The 16,193-nt window shown below is 43.4% G+C and overlaps 2 protein-coding genes across 4 annotated transcripts; one reads left to right on the top strand and one right to left on the bottom strand.

Moving 5' to 3' along the window:
• Positions 1-142: 142 nt before the first annotated feature.
• On the top strand, positions 143-4,836 carry PDCD2 (programmed cell death 2). Of its 2 annotated transcripts, none has more exons than XM_056487805.1 (6): positions 143-535; positions 614-865; positions 1,287-1,415; positions 2,450-2,565; positions 3,791-3,907; positions 4,414-4,836. In XM_056487805.1, the coding sequence occupies exons 1-6, from the start codon at positions 235-237 to the stop codon at positions 4,576-4,578; spliced, it is 1,080 nt and encodes a 359-aa protein (XP_056343780.1). In that variant the 5' UTR covers positions 143-234; the 3' UTR covers positions 4,579-4,836. The 2 variants fall into 2 exon arrangements, with proteins under 2 accessions (XP_056343780.1, XP_056343779.1); XM_056487804.1 differs by having other exon boundaries at positions 146-535; positions 1,239-1,415.
• A 1,813-nt stretch (positions 4,837-6,649) lies between these two features.
• On the bottom strand, positions 6,650-16,193 carry TBP (TATA-box binding protein). Of its 2 annotated transcripts, none has more exons than XM_056487808.1 (8): positions 16,116-16,193; positions 14,365-14,606; positions 13,364-13,695; positions 12,222-12,309; positions 10,213-10,304; positions 8,890-9,057; positions 8,498-8,592; positions 6,650-7,354 (listed from the first exon to the last, which is right to left on the bottom strand). In XM_056487808.1, the coding sequence occupies exons 2-8, from the start codon at positions 14,416-14,418 to the stop codon at positions 7,275-7,277; spliced, it is 909 nt and encodes a 302-aa protein (XP_056343783.1). In that variant the 5' UTR covers positions 14,419-14,606; positions 16,116-16,193; the 3' UTR covers positions 6,650-7,274. The 2 variants fall into 2 exon arrangements, with proteins under 2 accessions (XP_056343783.1, XP_056343784.1); XM_056487809.1 differs by having other exon boundaries at positions 16,102-16,178.

The following is a 16,193-nucleotide window of genomic DNA, read 5'->3' on the forward strand; positions in this document are numbered from 1 at the left end:
AGGGGCGGGGCCGCGTCCGGAACGGGGCCGCGCCCGGAGCACGGGGCCGGCGGGGCGGGGCCGCGCCCGGAACGGGGCCGCGCCCGGAGCACGGGGCCGCGCCCGGAGCACGGGGCCGCGCCCGGAACGGGGCCGGCGGGGCGGGGCCGAGCCGCGGACGCTGCGGCGGGGCCGGGCCGGGCCGGGCGGGGCCGGTGCAGCGCCCGCCCCTCTCGGCGGCCCAGGGGAAGCGGCATGGCTCCCGGCGTGGAGCTGGGTTTCGCGGCGGTGGCGGAGGGCCCGGGCGGTGCCTGGCGGCTGCGCAGCGCCTGCTTCCCCAGCAAGGTGGGGGGGCGGCCCGCGTGGCTGGGCGAGGCCGGGCTGCCGGGCCCCGCCGCTCTGCGCTGCGGCCGCTGCCAGCAGCCCTGCGCCTTCCTGCTGCAGCTGTACGCGCCGCTGCCCGGCCGCCCCGACGCCTTCCACCGCACGCTCTTCGTGTTCGCCTGCCGCAGCCCCGCCTGCTACCGCCTGGCGGGCCCGAGCGGGCCCTTCCGCGGTGAGGCGCGGGGCCGCGGGGAGGGACGGGCGAGGGCCGCCGGCCGCCGCCCCGCTGACCGGCGCCTCTCGCCCGCAGTGTTCCGGAACCAGCTGCCGCGGCGGAACGACACGTACTCGGAGGAGCCGCCCCCCGAGGAGCCGCCCCCGGGCCCGGCCCCCGCGCCCCCCCGGCGGCTGGGCAGCGGCGCCGCGCTCTGCCGGGTGTGCGGCTGCCTCGGGCCGCGCAGCTGCGGGCGCTGCCGCCGCGCCGCCTACTGCGGGCCCGAGCACCAGGCGCTGGACTGGCGGCGCGGGCACCGCCGCACCTGCGGGCAGCACGCCGCCGGAGGTGGGTGCGCGCCCATCGGGCACCTCTGCAACGGGGGCAGCGCGACACGAGTGCCAGCCTGTGGTTAACACTGCGCTGAGCTGCCGAGCTGCCGAGCTGCAGCTTTTGAGTTCTTAAGTGCTGCTGCTAGCACTGTCTGATCTGCCTTCCGCACCACTTGGCCTTACAGAGGTTGTTCAAAGCAACAGGGCGCCTGTTGCAGTTTTCCACTGTCCTTAACGTAACAGTTTTTCTTACCGTCAGGTCTAGCAGTGATGTACATCTTTCTTACTCATGCAGTGTTTCTGCTACGTAGTTTGCTGTAGCTTTTGGGGAGAAGGACATGAAATACTGAGATGACATTGTGAAGTGGTATCTGTCTTCTGTTTTCTAGATGACTCGGCAGATGCCATTCCAGAGCATAACGAATTCCTTTTTCCAGAATACGAAATTTTGATAGAACCTGAGGAACCAGAATCTCCTGCTGACAACAGTGAGGATGAACGAGGAGCTGCAGATACATCAAAGGACACGAAAGAACAAGAGAAACTTGGAGCTGCAGGCGTTGCAGGTCAGAAATAAAATGCTCCCTGTAATTCTTCCCAATGATGCCTGTTATCACATCTTTAAAATATTAAATACTGTGATTTTTAAGCGTTCCTTGTAAACTACTGGTGAAAAAAGGCTAAATATGTGGTCATTTGCAATGTTAGTTTATTGTAGACATCCCATAATACAAGTTGCTTTTATGGGAGAGACTTATTAAGCTCTGACCCTAGGAGCTGTTGAAGCAGCAGCTGCTGCAGATAGCTCGGAGTTACACTGTGTCCCCGTGTGCTTCCAATAGGTAAGGAACAACTCTGGTGAGAAGTCCAGGACTCTGAGCACCACTGCTGGATGCTCTTGGAATCAGGAGATTGTTAGATTGGCTTGGCTTGGCTTAGTTCAATTTGTCTTAATTTATGGAAGATAAAATTTCCTTCTCTCTACTAGGAGAAAACTGGTTTGAGGATATTTGAGCTGCCTTTGAATTAAGCAGTTGAAGTGCAGGCTCCTTCCTCCCTCCTCCCCCTAAATTCATGATGGGTTTGCTGTGACCTCCCTGGCTTTGAACACACCCAGGGTGGAGAGTTCGTGGTGGTGCCAGGGGAGGGTGCTGGGTTTTTGGTGGTCCCTTCTTGTGGTCCCAAGCTGTCTCAAGAGTGTTTAGTGTCCCCAGCTGATGTGTTTGTTGAAGTGTAACAGATACACTCTTCAGTGCTAAAAACTGAAGTCTGGCACATGCACAGCATGCGGGGCCTTTTTCAAATGTCGTATCCTGAAGGTTCTGTAGTCTCAGTGACACTTGCTGGGAGCCACAAACTTTGGTAGATAACTCCTTGCCTCCAGTAGTCCAGTACTGATATCTATGTTTAAAATGCAACTAAAACTAGTAAATGGACCTGTGTGTGACCGAATCTTAACATGCCATGAAAAGAAAAAAATCTTAGATTTATGCCAGGAATTATTTCTGAAGCGAAATGAATTTACATGTGCTAATACTGTTTTTAATTTTTAGTGTCTTCTATTAGCCTATGACTTTTATCGTTCTCTTTTCTTGCTTAGATGAAACATTTCAGTCCTTAGATGAAGAGACATTGGAAGCAATGGCAAAACATGAGACTGAAGAAGAAAAGATCTTCCGAATGTTTAAAAAACAAGTAGCTGCTGAACCAGAGCAGGTCAGAAGATGGGGTGGCCTTTGAATGTAGCAGCTCTGACACAGCATCCTGCTGCACATGCAGCATTTCACTGCCTTTTGTGCCTAGTTAGAAATGAGGATGCCTCCTCATCCTCCACACACCTAACCCACACATTCTCATCTTCCTTAATTCATGCCAAAATAAGAGTTTAGCACCTGCTCCTCTGTCTTCAACAGCCGCTGGTCAGGATGAGACACGAGGGTGCTGAATCCCCCACAGTGTGGAAGGAACCACCATCCTGCATGTGGTTCTAACCAAAGGACATGGGGAACCACTGCACTGTTCCCCAGCCTGTGGCCCTGGTTGGCCTTCCTTCTCAGCAGAAGAAAAACTACAGAGAAGAGCTCTGTCACTGTCACCAGCTGCATTGGGGGGTGGCTTGGATTTTTTTTAAGGGTGAAGGAATTGGTGATGGCTTTAAAATTTCCACTATTTAAGACAAAAATCTTCCCCCCATGCTGTGTTTTATTACTGCAAAAGGCTAAAAAGCTACATTGTAAAATAAAATCATGGTCCCTGGTTTCATTCCAAAAAGACACAGGCCTAAATCCATCAAAGTGGTGAAGAAATTCTCTCCATGTTTTGCCTGGTAGCTGAAGGATTAAGGTACACACTCAGAAAGCAGCAGATTTTGAGTCTGTTTCCTTCTCTGCTTTAGGTATCTGCCTCACTTTCTCTGACCATCTCTGTACTGACTGATCTGTCCACATGTCCTTTTGCTGATAATTCCTGATTTGCTAATAACAGAAAAACAAAGGTTGTGTTTGAAAATACCTACTTGAACATTAGGATTTTCTGCTTGTATGCAGAACTGCAGACAGAAATACGTAGATTGCATTCCTGACTGTGTGCGGGTCTGTGTGGTAATTATTGTGCTGCTTTCTCTGTCTCAAGACTGTAACATACACAACCTTGCATTTCCGGGTCCCTTGATTAGGGAAATACAAATCACTGCAAATGATCCCTGGATCACTGAAAAAATGTGATATGAATACTTGCATGATTCACATAGTTAAGAAAACTCATATAAGCAACCTGTCTTATTTAGAATGCTGCATTCACAAATTATATGTTGCCATGGTTACTACTTCAAAGAACTGACCTTTTTCTGCTCCATCTACAGCTTTGTCTGTGTCACTAAACACCAATGTTATACCAGAATTAAAGGATAGTCATGACAACTTAAAATTCTGCTGTATTTCAGATTATTAGATACTGCAGAGGAGAAGGTGGTCCACTCTGGGTGTCAGGTGAAAATAGGCCTGAAGAAAAAGACATCCCAAATTGTGTATGTGGTGCCAAAAGGAAATTTGAATTTCAGGTATGTAAGCTCATTTAAAAATAATACAGGTAAAGTATTTCAGACTCAGGATCTAATTGTGTAGGTATTTGCTGGTAACTCCAGCAAGAAGATTGAAGTTGCAACAAACTAACTATTCTAAATGGTTGTACAGAGCCTTTTCTCTTTTAATTGCTATTTCAATTCATGATGCACATTATAAATAAATTTGGCTGGAAGTATTCAGCTGTAGAATTTCAAATGCTAGAGGAATGGTGAACAAATGTCATACAAAGGCAAAACAGTTACTGGAATTCCATAGTTAATGGAATTCCAAATGATGGGAGGCTCACAGATCAGGTCAAATAAAACTTAACTTAGAATTCCAAATTTATTTGAGCTGCCATATACATAGTAGTAGCTTCAGTTGTGAATCTGGTGTAAGAGAATATAAATTCTTACACCAAATGCAGGACTGCTCTTCAGGAGAAGTGGGGATAGGGGAGAAGTCTGTGGCCTGCCTCTAAACGTTTTGGTTTTCTTTGAAGATTATGCCACAGCTCCTGAATCACCTTCAGGTTGACAGCCTCGGAGAGAGCATTGACTGGGGAACGCTGGTGGTGTACACTTGTGCTGACAGCTGTGGTGGGGCAAACGAATACCTGGAAGAGTTCATATGGAAACAAGACTATTCCATGGGCTGTACTATATGAAGATGAGTCATCCAAATGGAATGCTTGATTTGTTTCACTGCATCTCTGCACTATGCAAACAAGTAGTTGAACTGAAGTCACTGATAACTGTGCATCTTGTAACATGATAAAACTGCTGTAACTAGACCTTGACAGCCTCTCTTGTGCCCCAGAGGAGCTTCTACTTCAACCTGATAATGAAGCCAGATGCATTTGTTCAGAAAGCTTCATTTCAAATCTCATTTCTGGAAGTTTATTAAATAAAGATGAAAAACTTTTGGATTGGTGAAAATATCATTTGTTGGTAATACAACTTCAGAAACTTCATTGTAGTCTGTCAGGATTTTCAATGGGCTACTCAAAAATTAACATTCATTCGAAGAAAAGCAGATTACTGTAAACCCACTTGAGTGCTTATATTGAAGAGCTGTACAGGAGTCAGCTAAGACAAAGCTACATAGCCTTTAGCTGTGGAAATTGAACTCACTTTCCTTTCTCAACAGCTACACTAAACCTAACTTGGGAGTTTGTCACATGTTCTGATTGAGTGGTTACTTGAGATAAAATGCACAAAAAATTTTTGTCTGACTTAGAACTATTAGCCCCATGCAGAAGTAGTTTAACTCAGCTACCTGGTGCAGAAGCAGTTTAAACCAAGTCAGCCCTACCAGAACACATTTGTCTATTTGTTAGACACTGCCTGTAGCAGCAGATTTTCAGGCTGAATTGTACCTTAAGTTTGCCATCATTGGTGAAGTTTAAAAATAAGTGTCCTTTGCAGGGATTCTTCCACTTTATGACTGCGATATAGCTGAGGCAAGAGAAAAGTGAAACCATAATGCTGAGCTTTACTGTGGTAGTTGCTTAACTACTGCTGTGGCTATGGCTGTATTTGCAGAAAAGGCTTTTTGTGTGCTTCTGTATAGAAATTGACTTCAGCTACATATCCCCTTATCCTGCTCCAGCCATTCATGGCTGCTTACCAGTGACTCTGTGGGGCCCACTGTGGGGGTTTTGAAATCATTTAGATGTTGAAAGTATTCAAATAATCAGGCAAAGAATGCTGTACCTGGAAGTGGTTTTGTTTTAAGAGAACTTAATTTCCAGCAAGGTAGTTTTAAGCTCTGGTCCATGTTGTGAAAGAGCAAACTGTTTTAAGTCACTGTAGTACAGTTTGACTAATTTTGTTGAAAACCATCCTATGGTTTCTTAGGGCTCCAAGCTTTCTAAAAAGTTGAAGAGTTTTCAGGTCCTGCAAAAGCATGGACAGCCATGCATTTCTTGTTAGGAGCTCTGAGGAACATTCAGGAGCTCACAGGACAGAGTGGAACAGCACAATGTTTGAGTATATCCTGCTACATTAATAAACAACATCTTTCTGGTAAGATCCATGAAACCAGTCATTAAGACACCTGGAGAGACACTGGTGTAGACAGAAGACTGAAGATTAAGGTCACTCAGGATTTGTAAATGGACCAGTGTCAAAGCCAGCCAAAACTTAATTTTGTCTGGAATGAAACACCAACTTAGTAATGAGATCATTGTTGACAACTGGGTTAGTTTCAGATAAAAGCTGTTTGAAATAATGTGTAAGTCATAGAGAGGTTACTATTATTGGAAATTTACTCAAGAAAAGTTTATTTTTAGTTCTCAGCCCATTAGGCTTTAAGCATGGTTCAGAAGGAAGATTATGTACATGCTGACTCCAGCTGCAATGGCTTTGACATTTTACAGGAACACTAATATAGTGAGGCTGTCACAGCTGGTAAAATACAAAAGTAGTAATTTAAAGAAATTCTAGAAGCTAAGCAGGGGTCTATTATTTCAATTCAGTCAAAGGGCAGCTTGCCTAAATCCCATCTGTTGAGCATAAGACAACACATACTCAAACACAAGCTTCTTTAACCATCTCTTCTGCTTTAACACACTGGAAATATTCAAGGTAGACATTGCCAAGGATGTGACTACTGGTATGCAAGCCAGAGCACTGCTAAGATTCTCTCAAAACAACATGTCATTTAATAGCAGCGCATCTGCTATTAAATTGATTTAAAAAAAAAAAAAAAAAATCAATGTATTTCATTCTACTAGCTGGGTAATTTTAAAATTTATTAAGACAGTTCCCATAGTTGTATAAACAGGGTTTATTGTACATGTGGAGTTGAAGAAGGAAAGAGAAGAAAGGAATATATTATATATATATGTACAGTGAGCCATTTTAATTAATAAATTTATTCTATCTTGCTTAATACTGGAAAGAGGGAATGTGTCTGGCACCAAAGAAATTTTAAATTGAAAAATTTAAAAGCTAAAGTTCTGAAAATTATAAAAACCATGGTCTTATGGAAGGAACTTAAAACATATATACATGGCAATTTAAGTGGTTTTTACACTGAGTGACACAGTTGCATTTGTCTTTAAACCAACTTACAGATTTTCTATTAATAGAACTGGCATTAAAACTATTTAAAAGCTAGAATATAAATAAAAGTTGGAGGGGCTGCTCCAGGAACAGCCCAGTAAAGCAACTCACAGTAACTCAGTAGACATATTCAAGAATACAGTTCCCCTTGAGCATCAGGGAAGTAGGCACTAACTGGGAAATAGTCCAAGTCTTGGTGTTGCAGTTGCACTGGAAGTCCGTTTCTTGTTACTGCTGTGCCATACACAATACCTTTTAAAATATAACCCTGATTTCTCTGAAGCTGTAGAAACTGTTACGTTGTCTTTCTGAATCCCTTTAAAATAGGATAGATGTTTTCAAATGCTTCATAGATTTCTGCTCGTACTTTAGCACCTGGAAAAAGAGAAGGGATTAAATTAGTACCTTTCTCCAAATACTTAATTTTGGCTTTTAGAATGTGTATTTGAATGCAACTCTATATAAAACCTAAGTGTATCCATAAACCTCTATTTTTACAATCCTTTTTAACACATTTCATACAGAGCTTACATTACCAGCCTTCTCTGTTTAATCTGACAACTGCTAAAACTTCCACTGGCATCTCTGTGAAATTTTCATATACATAATTTCCACAGGAGATGCAACAACAAAGCACAGCCCTGTATGATGTTTGTGCAGAAAGGACTAACTGGTGAAGCAAGGTCTGGCAATGGAGACCACTGCAGAGGACTGCATTTCCCCACACTGCAGGGACATGACCCTTCTTTTGTCTTGGGTTTTTTCTCCGTAAGACACAGCCTAAGAGGAAGGGAGTAGGTCAAGCACCCAAGGTTGAGGAGGTCCTAGAGCTCAAGTATCTCCCCTGCTTTGGCTGCTGTATCATAGAGCATGGCAGCAGCCTGCAGCCAGGCTGCCAAAGAAAAGCTAGCTCAGTCACACATGCTTAGCCACAGAAACAGTCTTTCAGATTTTGCCCGTGGTATGACCTGCACTTTTACAGCTTTTTGGGCACCTACATACCCGACTAGGGTTCATGATCATTGCTGCTTTGATCTAGCCAAATGTGCTGTTGCTCATCTGTTAAGGAATATGGTGCAGTTAGCTCTGTGTGCAGTGGCAGTGCTGAGCTGCAGGCTGAGCTCTGGGTGCAGGACCCTCAGGCAGGAAGCCTGCTGAACAGCTGAATCTTTGTATAATACAGCCTGGTGCTGAGCCCTCCAGAAAGCCTGGTCTGACTGTGTGAGTGGGGTGTGTAGGGAGTCAAGCAGGGCACCTGTTGGCTTTGCTGGAGCTGCCCACTGCAAACAGGCTTTGGTCCTACTGCAGCTGGTGTGGCTCCAATTGCCAGAATGGCTGCTGGATGGCTGCACAGGGAAGTTTCCTTAACATCACCATCCATGGAATACTCTATTAACTCTCCTTTCTCAGTACTGTCATCTCTAAAGGAAAAGTACCTGGCAGCTTACATATCCCTGTGTGTTCTCTGTAATACAGTCCAAATCTCACCTCTTGGAGTAAGATACTGTCTTCACTTACCAGTTAAAACCACTTTTCCAGAAACAAAAATAAGCAGAACAATTCTTGGCTTAATCATTCTGTAGATTAAGCCAGGAAACAATTCCGGCTCGTAGCTGTAAGAGAAGAGAGTGAATGTTTAAACATTTGCAGACCCATGTTCCACCCTATCTTCTGGGCCCAGTCTAGGACTGGCCAGAGCAGATGTAGACTTCCCTGAAACTTGGGGAGGGTAGCAGGGAAGATCATTTTGACAGGTTCACATTGGGCAGCCTCAGTTACACCTAAGGCAGTGCAGAGATGGGAACAAAGATGCAGGTTTCCCTGTGGTGCAAGGGAATAATCTAAACAGATGTCACTTTCTAAGACAGTATGCAACAAGAATGAAATGTAAATCAGCCTTTTTTTTTTACCTGCTGAACTGCTGGTGTGTGAGTACCAATCCTTCCAGTCTGATGGGAAATTTCACATCACAGCTGCCCACCATATTCTGAATTTTAAAATCCAAAAATTTTGCAGGAAATCCCAGTTTCTGAACAACTCTTGCATACTTCCTTGCTGCCAGTCTGGATTGCTCCTCACTGAAGTGAGAAAAGGATATCTGTATTACTGCCTGAGTTAAGTATTACTTCAAGCAAACAGAATTAAACCATAAATACCTAAATGGAGAAAAAAATCTGTGTGGAGGGAGAGGGGAGTTCACACGCAAAATTTTTACATTCAAAATTAATAGGTAGCACTGACTGGTTTTCATGCTAATTTTGGTAATAGGCTCCTGGACAGCATTAGTGTTGCATTTATTGCTCATGAGACACAAAACAGTAAATTATAAATCCATGTATCTCACACTTTTAAAATATTGACCAGGGTCCCTCTAATGAGACATTAAGATCATTACTTAAATTTTCACCATAGAACAACCTCTACTGCTAGAGAACTAGTACTGCTAGAAAGTGCATATTTCTATAAAAATTTGTCAACTGGCAAAATCTTCTGCTTGATTCAGCCCAGGCATTCAAACATGGGTTTAACACAACTGCACAGCCTTACCCACTGTTGCAGAATTCACATTGCTTCAGGTTTGTAAACATCTGAGGATTTGTTTGTTCCTGATGCAGAGTAAGACAACCTGAATTTCAAGTGTCACCAGGCAGAGAAAATGTTTCCCTGTACAGATCTATTCATTCATCTCTGCTTATTAGTTTATTCCTTCTGGATTCCTAGCAGACCTCTTTGGAGCAGAATTTCTGTCCTGCCCACCAGATTTAAGCTTATGTTTAGTTTTCAATACTTGTGCTTCAATGGTCATGTTAGGAACAGATCAGACTACAGGAACCAGAGATTTGGAACTCCTGTCCTGTGATGAATGAAGCTATTCAAATATAAAATCCTTCTGTCACCATCCTTACACTTTAAACAGTTCCAATGCATTAATGCTGATTTTTTTTTTAATTATTAGAAAAAGCAAGTAACTGCAAAGCCAAAAAACTGAATATAACCTCTGCAAACCAGTCACTGAATGAAAGTGCTTCAGAAATAGAACTACCATTTCCCCATAAATTAGGAAGTCCCTTCAATCATGAACAGGTATTTTCTGTAGAAGTGTATTTAATCTGAAGCAACTGTGAAGCAAGATTAGTTGTACCTGTAGAGCTTTGATGTGTATATATGAACAACCATCACAGTACATAAGAAAAGACAGCCTGAATTAGTTTGCTTGTAATGCCCAAACATACCTTTTTGCTCCTGTGCACACCATTTTCCCAGAGCTGAATATCAGTGCAGTAGTACGTGGTTCTCTTATTCTCATAATAACAGCAGCAAAACGCTGAAGTGTGAGCATTGAGACTGTTAGTGATATACTGCTGTCATCATTACATTAAAAACAAATCTGCATCATCTATGTAGCAAGTTACACTGTAGTGCAAGGAAAACTAAGGTCAAACATACTTACAGATCACTCAAAGTTTACTTGAAATGCTTAGACCTTCAAGAGGCAGAGTCAGGCAGGAAGGATATTTACCACTGCATTCCTATTCATCTCTCATTACTATATATGGAACATACAAATAACGCTAACATTTGCAACACAGCAGTAGAAATTTAAAAATTTTAAAAATAATTTTTAAAAAATTCCACCATATGTGTTGAAATGTTGTCGCTTATAAGTAGGATGGAATACTATCCAAAAAAATGGACAGTGTTACAGTATCAGCAAACAGAACAGCTGGAGATCAAAGTCCTGTGTAAACAGAAGTCACCTCAGCTACCACAGTAGGACACAGCAGCCTGATCAGCTCTAGCTTTTCATCCTAAGTAGCATTTCCAAATATTCTTAAATTCCTTGAAGTAAGAGATACTGGAAACTGATGCGGGCACACACACACACACACACACACAGACACACACACACACACACAAACAAATCCCTGTTTGTTATATTTAACTGGGAACAGCTCACCCTGCAGTCCCATGAATTGTTCTGCTGACATAACCAAGGCGGTAGCGTGGGTTACCCAACAGCACATTTGTCAAAATATGACTTTAATAATATAGCCAAGCAACATCTTTCTTTGATAGATGAATGTACTGACTAAATGTCAGGAGTGTGTTACATAACCCTTCTATCTCTCTGCCATGGAAAACAGTGTTTCATATTGATTATTCTAGCCTACAAGTTTTACACAGCCACCTACCCCCTACCTTAGGAATTACCAAGGCATGCTTAAATTTTTGCTGCACTAAGATCTTACTCACAATTATGTAACAGCATCACTAGTATAAACTTACAGTAACAGTCATTTATCATATATGCCTGCATGTGTGCTTTAACCTTTGAGAACAGAGTTCAGGCCCACTGCAGGAAAACACTAAATGCTAAAACAAAAAAAAAACACATACACCCCAAGAAAACTGAAGCTTTCCCAAGACAAGCCAATTCAACTATGTGACATCTAAACTTTTTTAGTGTCCAACTACTGTTGTTGCAAAGATAACATTTTTGAGAGGAGCCACCCAAAAGAAACATTCTTTGCTGTTGTTCAGATTTCCCAAGCTAAAAAGAAGCCACTTATTTAGAACCCCACTACTATTAAGAAGCAGCAAGCAACTTTGAAGTCAATATGCAAAAAAATCAAATTAATTTTGCTCCATTTTAATGTTCCATCAAACTTAGCCATCAGAAGGAATGAGATGGCAGAAGTACTGGAGGAGAACATGAGAGAACAAAGGGTAAGCAAGACTATGGAAAATAAGTGAATGCCCTGTGACCGTAAGAATTCCAGAGAGGCAGCTAGGTGGAGGAAACCACAGCTCTGGCAGGAGCCCAGGATTTGAATTCTTCTTTCCTTTCTCCTTGTTGGGAGATAGGGAACAAGATTTCATCATCAGACATTTCACAGTAATATGCAAAAAGAACTCATTGACCACTACAAACAAATACACCCATGTGAACTGCAGCAGAGGCCAGTTCTACCACAAAAAGCTTGGCCAGGCTATTACACTGTTGGTTAAGGTTTTTCTAAATCTAACTACTTACAACCTGGTGCACATCACAGCTACCTCAGCAAAAAACCACTTTTTACTAATTTGAATGTCCCAAGTTTATTAAGATTTCTCTTTTAACTACAGTATTAAACTGCATATATAGCAGGTAGGTTTTTCAGTCCACTGCAGCAGCCTGCAACCACAACCTGTGCCTTTAATTTATCTGTTATAGGATGAACTCTTAATACATTTCTCTTACCTTGGGATTATATTCAGCATTTCGGGCACGAAGTGCAATAGTTTTTAGGTCAAGTTTGCAACCAAGATTTACTGTGGACACAATATTCCTAAAGACAGATCAGAGAAATATATTAAAAAGACAATAAGGAATTCGTGTGTCTTCCTCATTTTTAACCAAGCCTAATCAATTTTATTTTTTTATTATTTTGTTTCTCCAAGTGAGTTTGAATGGCATCTTTCCTACTAACAGGAGCACTAAACAGTGTTTTGGCTCAGTGGAACTCCTTTTGTAGGGCAGAAGCTCCTAAGGCATAATTGCCGATTCCTCCTTATCTGTCAGCTATTATGAAAAGTGCCCCATGAGAAAGAATGTCTATTTCAGTGTGGCAGGAAAAATTTACTGATGCTGAGAGCCTTCACCACAATCAGGGAAGTTGCAAGAGAAAATTAGATAGTACCATCTGAAATTTTCCTTGCTATGCCCTTCAAGGAGAAGGGTCAGAAATAACTGGGAACGACCCAGGAGGTAAATGCATTGCCAGGAGATGGGATAGCAGGTCTCCAGAAAGTGTGAAAAAGTTACTAGATTTTTTTTTTTTTTCTGGGAAAACCCTGAAATGTAAAGGTCCTCAGTGAGGGAAAAAAAAAAAAGAAAAATATAAGAAACTACTCTTTCAATTTATTGTATCACCATTTCTCTTTGTCCTTCCATAAATTTCTGAAATAGTCTCTTTAAAACTGAAGTTCAATGAAAATATTTCCATACCTAAACTTAGAACTAGTTCTAGGGATTTCTCCCTTCTCACAAACTCAGTGTTTGCCATGCATTGGAAAAGGGAACATCATGAACTCCTAAAGTGCAAGGAGTTAGAAATTATGATGATGTTAAATGAAGACATATAAAACCCTCCACTGGTATGCTCCAAAGATGTACCGTTGACAGATCACTAAGAAACTGTTTATATTACTAAGCGGTTTAGTAATGAAGCTAAGCTAAAAATAAAAAGTAAAAATTACTCACTTTGCTACAGGAGACTCATAAATTCTCAGGACCTCCCTTCCCAGCAAAATGCAGTACCTAATTCCTGATGTACTTTGGTCCTAAATCTTTAAAGCTCTGTCTGAGAAAGGACATGATGCACTAACACATGGGGTACTCACTGTAGTTGTGGCACTATGCCAGAGCTCTCTGACGCCGGTGTTGCAGGAGTTATTGGAGTCATTGGAGTCATTGGAGAGGGGTACAGAGGGGTGGTTCCTGGTAAAGGGGCTGTGGTAAGAGTCTGTGAATGGAAGAGCTGGGGGGTTTGACCAGATGTTCCCTGTGTGGCTTGCTGTGACGTGGATTGCTGTGCTGCCTGCTGCTGCTGCTGCTGCCGCTGCTGTTCCTCCAATATGGACAGACTGTTGGTGCTCTGGACAGGCTGCGGCGTCAGTCCTGTGCCATATGGCATCATCGGGCTGAAAATTGGAATTCCTGGAGTCATTGCACCCTACAGAAGAAAACATGACATGAAAACCACAGTTCATGAGGAATCCATTTTGTTTTGAGAGACCAAGTTTTTGGGAGGAGTCCAAAAATAAATCTGTGTTATCCGAGTTGGTCATACCAAACCTGAGGCATATAGTAGTAAATTGTTAAAAACAGAACATCCTTGGAAATGCAGCTGTTCTATAGAATAAAGTACTACCCAAATGAATCTAGGGACATGACATTTTCTCACACTATCTTGCAAGCATGTCTCAACTCTGACCCACAATTTAACTTGAAATTGTCTGAACACCAACTGTGCTCCCTGTACCCAATTCCTTCACAGCCCAGCAGCAATCCATTATGTACACAGTTTAGGGAGCAATCACCAAAATTAAATTAATCCTTCCAACATGTCAGCCGTATTTCAACTTTCAGTATTAAGAGGAACCCCATTAAGAAATCCCACACATATTCTTACATGACATGTATAAGAAACTTTGCGTTTCTTACACTTCTGGATATAGACATCAGTGGTTTCGAAATTCTGCTTTATACTAATATTATTTGATACCTAGCAGAATTTTTCAGATCTGCAAACAAAAAAACGTGAAGCTAGATGCAACGAAGAGAAAACATGTTCATAAAGGAAATTCAGATCATAGTTAATATCTTAAATAACTGTTTTTACCTGAGGGGAGGCTAAGCCTTGAGCATAGGGTGGCAAGCTGTTGTTCTGATCCATGATTCCAGTTATTTCTTTGGTGAGGCCAGAAGTATTTCCTTCGATTAATTTAAATAAACTTCAAATCCTAGAAGTTTTTTAACCGTTTAAAACATTCCAGCGAAGTAGCTTTTAAAGCCAAGCTGAAAGTTTTAGGAAAACATCAGCTTCAGAGAAATATGTTATGAGTCTAAAACACTAACCAAATCCTGCAAAGAAAAAAAAACAGTAATATCTTGAGAATAATATCTAAACACAAACCCAAAAGCAAACCTATCAGCTGCTGACTCAGATAAGAGACACCCACGTACAAACACATATAAGAGCATTCACGCGTACGCACACACGCATGCACAAACCATAAAAATAACCTTTTTCAGGCACACTCCTTAGAAATTTTGCAGTGTGGTTCTGCTGAAGTCTCTGGCAGGCCTCTGTCTAACCAAACCCTCCTGCACAAACAGCTCAAGCTGTTGATGCTCACTCTACTCCAAGCTTCTTTAGCTGCAAAAGCACTGATTTTTTTAGAATTTAATTTCCCTGACTACTAACTGACAAGCTTACAAGCCACATTGCTTGTAAGTCTCTTCCTGGCCATTTTAAGGCTTGGGCTTTCAAAAATTACTTTTTTCTTCTACAAGAAAAGCATCGCTGCTCAAATCAAAGCTAGGAAAACCTCTTCCATCCAATTCCATAAAATAAAGCACTACCAGATTTCAAACTGTAATGACACGCACTTCATGAGGAAAAAAGAAATATGTGAATTTCAAGTATAAAGGTGAAATATACAATGATTTTCTTTTATTTTTTAACTATACTTCTGTTGCTGTGTTATGGAAATAAACAACAGAAGCAGAGAACCTAAATGTTATCATACCAATGATATAAAATATTATGCCATTTATTTCTAAGTTTCTTAACTATTGCTGAAAAATATTCAAGGTCATTATCAGGCCTGAGGTAGGCCACCTCAAAATCTGAAGAGAGCCTATTCAGCCTCTCTTTTTTTTCAAGATATAAGAGCTTAGAATTACTTTAATATTTACACTGCAGCTAAAAAGGCCTGCTATTTTCCAGCCATGACCATAAGATAATACCATCTTTATCCTCACCAAAGGAATCGAGCACAGCACCCAGGTTTTACAACGCGGGTACATTAGAAGCCTAAACATTTATCCTGGAAGAAACAAAGTCAACTCCTCGACAGCCGAGCTGTTTAGTAAGAAGGCTGGAGACCAAGCATGCCAAAACCTGCAGCCAGGGCACCTCTACGCAGAGATCCCTCCTGTCTGCACCCACTTAACGCCGCTGAAGTGCTCGGAGCTCCGCTACTCACGTCGGGCGCTTTCGGCCGAGGGACAGAGTCCAGAAGCAGGAGACAGCCCGGAGGAGGCCCCGACCCACCCCGAGGCCCCTCCGTGCTCCCCCAGCAGCGCTCGGCGTGCGGCCGCAGCCCGCCCGCGCCCCCCGCTCCATCCCGCACCGGCTCCGCGCAGCCCCCGCCGCCCCGCAGGGTCCCGCGGCGCCCCGGGAGTCCCTCCCCGCTTCTCCCGCCGCGGCTCAGGCCGCCTGGCGGTGCGGAGCGAGCCCGGCCCAAGCACCGTCCCCGCCCTCCAGGCCCGGCCCGCCCCATCGCGGCCCCAGCGGCCCGTCCGCGGGCAGGGGCCGAGCGGCGGCCGCGGGGCAGCGGCGGGCACTCGGTACCTGGCGCTCGGTACCTGGCGCTCGCTCCGCTCCCGCCGCGCTCCGCGCCCGCCGGAGCCCGGCCCGCCCCGCCCCCGCGCCACGGGCGCGCC

The sequence above is a fragment of the Oenanthe melanoleuca genome, chromosome 3 (genome assembly GCF_029582105.1).
Source record: "Oenanthe melanoleuca isolate GR-GAL-2019-014 chromosome 3, OMel1.0, whole genome shotgun sequence".
Classification (NCBI taxonomy): domain Eukaryota; kingdom Metazoa; phylum Chordata; class Aves; order Passeriformes; family Muscicapidae; genus Oenanthe; species Oenanthe melanoleuca.